General features: G+C 55.1%; 1 protein-coding gene and 1 long non-coding RNA gene across 2 annotated transcripts; one reads left to right on the forward strand and one right to left on the reverse strand.

Moving 5' to 3' along the window:
* Positions 1–58: 58 nt before the first annotated feature.
* LOC112469237 lies at positions 59–4273 on the reverse strand. Its single transcript, XR_003042555.1, has 3 exons — positions 4143–4273; positions 3270–3383; positions 59–329 (listed from the first exon to the last, which is right to left on the reverse strand). It is a non-coding gene; the product is annotated as an uncharacterized LOC112469237 (long non-coding RNA).
* FXYD1 (FXYD domain containing ion transport regulator 1) lies at positions 1901–5903 on the forward strand. Its single transcript, XM_015595606.2, has 8 exons — positions 1901–1994; positions 3083–3147; positions 3603–3635; positions 4164–4238; positions 4497–4533; positions 5388–5437; positions 5627–5678; positions 5793–5903. Exons 2-7 carry the CDS (start codon positions 3087–3089, stop codon positions 5647–5649), a joined length of 279 nt encoding a protein of 92 aa, XP_015451092.1. The 5' UTR covers positions 1901–1994; positions 3083–3086; the 3' UTR covers positions 5650–5678; positions 5793–5903.
* Positions 5904–6000: the final 97 nt, after the last annotated feature.

Below are 6000 nucleotides of genomic sequence, written 5' to 3' on the forward strand. Positions count from 1 at the left end.
GGTTATCATTAACCAGGGACTGCTGGTGACCCAGGGGTGCAGGTCCAGGAGGCACAGAGGCTGAGAGCTCAGACAGACAGGGATGAAGGAGATTTTCGAAGCCCCCTGGGTCCTCTGAGGCCATGTGCACACATAAATGTATGTGTCAAGGCTTCACCGGTGCCTGAGTGTGAGCATACTCACCTGCCCCTGACTCTGTGCCCTGCAGAGCCAGGGATCTGTGCCAGCTTCTGGCCTCTGCGACAGGAAGGGGGCAGTTTCCGTCCTTAGCCACAACGGAGATCCTGGGAGAATTACCTCCACTTTGCTCAGCCTTGGTTTCCTCATCTCTAAAATGGAGTTAATAATAAGACACTGTCAGGTCAAAGACCTCTGAGCCTGACCTGGGTTACACGTACGACTTCAGCGATTTCTCCATTTTATAAGATAAGAAACTGAGGCACAGAAAGGTCACGTGGCTGCTCAAGATCACAACCAGGAGTGGCAGAGTCCAGACCTGATTTCAGATTTCTCTGTCACCAATGCCTTGTGAATTCAGCTTGCCTATGAAGACAGCGGGTATGTCGTCTTCCAGGAGGTCCTAGAGGCCACATGAGCTCAGGGAAGGGGAGATTCAGGGTTAAACACATCAACCCATGTCTGGTGGTGTCGGTGTGCAAACACAAGCATGTAGGCCTATATGTCTGTGATTAGACAGCCAGCTATGTGCCTGTTCGCTTGTGCATGAAGTTGTGAACACAGGTTTGTGTGTCTTTGTGGTTATGTGTAAGAGTAGCTGGCTGTATGGCTGTGTCCTTGACAATGTTTCTGCTGCTCTGTGTGCCTGTGTAAATGTGTGTGTTTGTGTACATGTGTACACAAGTTTGTGGGCCTTCACATCTCTGAGACTGTGTAGGAATGTAGGAGTGTATTTATGTGTGGCGTGTGTGTATCGGTGTGTTTCTGTACCACTGGTTGTGAGTGTGTTTTCACAATAGTGTGTATTTTTGTGACCAATTGTTAGAAGGGACAGTTGTGTGGCTGTGTCTTTGATTGTGCCTCTACATGGGTATCTATTTGTGTGTATTGTGTGGGTTCACAAATGTGTTTGTCTTGGTGTTTTGTGACTGGCGTTAAAAAGTGCTGACTGTGTTTGCGTATTTGGGTTTTCGGGTTTCTCTGTGGGTGTGTTATTCTGTGTGTCTGCCTCTGTGTTTGTATGTATGTACATATATGAAATTGTGTGTTTTTGTGCCTGTTTACCTGGGTCTGTGGGGTTTGTGTGTGTGTGTGTGTGTGTGTGTGTGTGTGTGGTGCGCCGCTGGGAGACCTTACAGTCAGCAGCAGACAAAGCACACACACAGACACAGACACACACACACACACACACACAGACACACACACACACACACACACACACACACACACACACACACAGTGAACTGACTCACACACACAGACACACATAGACACACACACACACAGACACACACACACACACACACACACACACACACACACACACACACACTGAAATGTTCCCCAAACAGTCAGGGGTCAGCGGGCTCCTCAACACTCAGGCTTGGTGACCTGGGGCCCATCTGGCCTCGATTCTCAGGAAGCAGCACAAAAACTGACACCCACCCTCCAACCAGACGTCAGAAGCTCCCTGAGGTGGGCCCGAGGCATGTGTGTGCGGGTGTGTGCATATGTGCGTGTGTCTGCAGTCTGGTCCTCCCCAGCTTTCCTCAGCACGGCTGCCTATGTTCTTCCAACTGAGCTGAGAGAGTTAACCTAGCGGGCCAGGCCGGTCTGGGCTGGGGGCCGCCCCCTGGCCCCCCTCCAGCCCCGGCTCCAGTTACAGCTGCTGGTTGGGGAGGGCATGGCTGGGGTGGGGCTGGGAGGAGAGACTGCTAGGGCGGTGCATCCAGCTCTGAGCCAGGGGGTCCAAAGTGCTTACCCCGGTCACAGCCGGACTTGGGGGCCTTCTCTCAGCAGGGGACAGCCTGATTGGGGTGAGCGTCTCCCACCCCTTCCCTCCCGGCCTCACCCTTCCTTCGCCTGGCTGGGCTGCCTATTTTGGGAGCAGGAGTGGCCAGCCCGTGGCTTCCCAGGCAGGCTGGACTCAAGAGGAAGGGAGTTGTTCTTGGGACATTGGGGTTCCCCTAAGGGCGAGAGTGTAGGTGCAACTCCTCCCTCCTCTGCTGCTGTCCCCTGGCTGGGTGTGGGCTGTGGACACTCACGTGTGCAGGTCGGGTTGCGTCACTGTTTGGGGGCACTAGAGGCCTAGATGAGAGTAACGCCTGCTCGACCGTGTCTCCGTCCCATGTCCTGCTCCAACCAGAAGTGTGGGGAGCGGGCGCTGTCTCCATTCCAGCCCCACTGTGTGTGTGTGTGTGTCCTTGCCCTTGGCATCTGCCTTCTTTCTCATGTCGCTCGCCTGGTGTTGTCCACTTATGAAAGATGTCACCCAGAGGTGGGCGGAGGGGATGTTTTTCCATTTTCTCATCACTTCCAGGAGAGAAGGGGTGGCCTTTTCCCCAGCAGGGTTGTATGTGACCCCAAGGAGGAGAAGGAAGGCTGTTGCCATGGTGGCCTGTGTGAGGCAAATTCCTCCAGAGTGAAGTGGGAGATATTTATACCCAGGGTCAGGCAGAGAGCGGCTGCCAGCGGCCAGAGCAGCAGAGCTGGATATTGCAGACACAGTGAGGCCGTGGTGTGCGGGCAAGTGGGCCTTTGGGCGTGTCCTGGCTGTCTTGTCCCTTGAGGTGTATCTTGCTGTCCACCTGGGTAGGGTGTGGTCTCCTGCCCTCTCCACTAGAGTAGGTATGGGGAACCTGGAGCCTGCCGTGGGGGTTGGGGGGCAGGCCTACAGATGTCTCACCCCTGTCCTTGCTGCCATGTGATCCCCCATTGTGTGGTTGTTTTGGTGACACTGTGTCTCATGAAGCAGGGGCTGCTCCTGTTTCTGAGGGTGGTCAAGCTGGATGACAAATATTTTTGGAATTAAGTCCCTCAAATGTCTCTGACTTAACCCCTTGGATTCAGGCCTCAACGGTGGGGGAATGAGGGTACACATTTCCTGACCCTTGGTGTCCTCCAGGACAATGGCATCTCTTGACCACATCTTGGTTCTCTGTGTGGGTCTCCTGACCACGGTCAGTGCAGGTGAGTTTGGGGATGCAGCCCACTACCCACCTCAGCCCCAAAGAGGGCAGGGGTCCAGGAAACCCTCCCTGCAAGAAAACCAAGTTGGAGAATCAGTTGGAACACTGGGAAATTGGTCTCACCTGGGGTCCAGTCACAGGCTGGTGTTCGGGGGAGGGGAGAGGGCGTCCAGATCAGGCAAAGGTAAAGGGTGGGGTGGTGGCTGCTTTCCCGAGAATTATGGAATCACAGACAACCTGTAATGAAATGGGGAGCTTGGACAGCTGGGTGCCCCCAGCCCCACCCAGGATGGTGCAGAGAGGGCGGCTAAGACCTAGAGGATGCATAGCCTACTCAGGGTCCAACTGTTCCCGAACTCTCAGCCCAGAAAAGTAGAGCCCCCGAAAGGGTCTCTTTACACCCCTCGTTGTCTAGACTCCTAGGAAGCATCCAACCCCTGATTTCTCTCTTTCCAGAAGCTCCACAGGAACCCGACCCATTCACCTATGGTAAGGGAGGGAGGGGCATCGATCTTTGGGCGTTGGGGGGAGGTGGGCTGAGTTTGCCTGTCCTGCCCTCGTGGTCTCTTCCTATCGCTCTCTCAGTGCTTGTATCTGTCACTCTCCTTGGCTCTCCCCCTCTTGATCTGGCTCCCTGACTCTGTCTTTATCTCTCCTTGTCTGCTTCTGTGTCTTTTTGTGTGTCTTTGTCTATTTAATCTCTCGTTGTCTCTCTGATTCTTTCTACGTTTACCTCTCCATATCCTATGGCCCCTTCTCTGCTGCTTTCTGACGTCTGCCCTCCTCGTCCTCTCCATCATCCTTCCCTGGTCCCTTGTTTCCTTCCTTTTCCCTGAGCTGCCCACCTACTTCCCTTCTTTCACTCTCATTTCCCTGAGCCGCCTCCTCCCTCCTCTCATTGATCGTCTTTCTCCTCTTCTCCCCATCCTTTCTCCTTGCTCCCTCCTCCTCATTCTGCCCCTCTCTTATCCTTCCTCCTCCCGTCCCTGTCCTTACCCTCCTCCCTGCTGCCCATAGACTACCAATCCCTGCGGATCGGAGGCCTCATCATCGCCGGGATCCTTTTCATCCTGGGTATCCTCATAATCTTGAGTGAGTACCCCTACAGCACGGCCTCCGCCCCGCATCTGCGGGTTTCCGCCTCCGCCCCTCGCTGTCTCCACCCTTGTCCCGCCCTGTTCCTGCTCCGCCCCATCCCGCCCCACCCCTATCCTCACCCTTGGCCCCGCCCAAGCCCCCGCGGCTCCGCCTCTCGCGAGCACCCGCTGAAGCAAGAGCGCCGCTGCGCGCCCGCCTAGAGCGGACTCTCAGACTTGTCTTCCCCCCACCCCCCCATCCACCCACCCACAGGCAGAAGGTGCAGGTGCAAATTCAACCAGCAGCAGAGGTAAGAGGCCGACCCAGCACTCATTCACCTACTGCGGTTCTACAGGGAAGTCCACCCAACCCGCAGCCAGAGACTCTTTGGCAAATTTGTATTAAGCACCTACTACGTGGCAAGCCCCAAGCCAGGTCCTGGGACCAAGCAGTAAATTAACTGCCTTCCGTGCCTGGCTGAGCTCCCAGCCTAGTGGGGGCGGTGGCTTTAGGTTCCAACAGCCCTACAAATATAAAATCACAAAGTGTGATAAGTGCTGTGAAAAAAGCTGCCGCGAAATGAGATCACTTTACTCAGTGGCCCAGTTTAGCTCAGAGTCTTGTTCCTAGCTCTTTGATTCATCTTTAAATAAAAATTTAAACCCAGGCAATGTACGAATACCTTCTCCATGTTAAAACAGTTATAGATGTCCCACGTGCCAGAAGCTGTTGCATTGTGTATTATCTTATTTACCCCTCACACCATGTCTCTGAGGTAGGTGCCGTTATTAACATCATTTTACAGATGAGGAAACCGAGGCACAGGGAGGTAAAATCACTTGCCCAAGATCACTCAACTAGAAACTGAGATTATCTCAAGGCAGTTGGCCCACAAGTCCCTTTGGTCATCCCTCCACCATCAACTTCCAGTCTCTTCCCCAGTACTCCGGGAAGTACTCACTGGTACCCGCTGGGAGCGCCTCCTGCCACACACTTAAAGGGCTCCTGGGTGTGCCTGATTTCCTGGCGGAACTGAGTCTGCTCCTCGCCCACCTTGGCCTCAGGGCACACCGGCCTGTGAAACCAGGGCTGCATTGGGGGACTCCTGGGAGTGGCTCTCTCTCTCCTTTTCCGTTCCCAATTCCTCTGCTTCTCTATTCTCAGGACTGGAGAACCTGATGAAGAGGAGGGAACTTTCCGCAGTTCCATCCGCCGTGAGTTTGGGGAAAACTTCTGGTGCTTGGGGGTGAGGGCTGTTTCCAAGAACCCCTCTACTGGTCCTCTCTGGGCTCGTGAAGGGGCTTGATCTCGAACCGGAGGGCGGGGAGTTTCTTTGCCTCCTACCCCTCGAGAGGAGCCGCAGTACCCCTCCTGATACCCGAACTCTCTGTGTTCCCCCTCAGGTCTATCCTCCCGCAGGCGGTAGAAACACCTGGCGTGATGGAACCCAGCCAGGTCTCGCAGCTTCCACTAGACTGGGGGAGGGAGGGGAGAGGAGGAGGGGGAGAAGGACTAAGATGGGAGGGCTGGGGGAGGCTCTCCTGCTTCTCATCCTTTTCACCCCCACAGGATTATCCTGGCACCTGACTCCTCCCACATACCACTGCGCGCCCACTGCCACCCGGACTGCGCTTTCCCCTAGCCCAGCCCCCACAGACTTCCAATAAAACGTGCTTTTCTCTCCCGACAGCGCTTTGTGGATGTCGGTCCCTCTGCGCGAAAGCCTGGGCGCCCTCTTGGCCCCGGCAGGGGGCGCCCCCATCATTGGGGAAGGGAG

The sequence above is a fragment of the Pteropus alecto genome, unplaced genomic scaffold (genome assembly GCF_000325575.1).
Source record: "Pteropus alecto unplaced genomic scaffold, ASM32557v1 scaffold9, whole genome shotgun sequence".
Classification (NCBI taxonomy): Eukaryota; Metazoa; Chordata; class Mammalia; order Chiroptera; family Pteropodidae; genus Pteropus; species Pteropus alecto.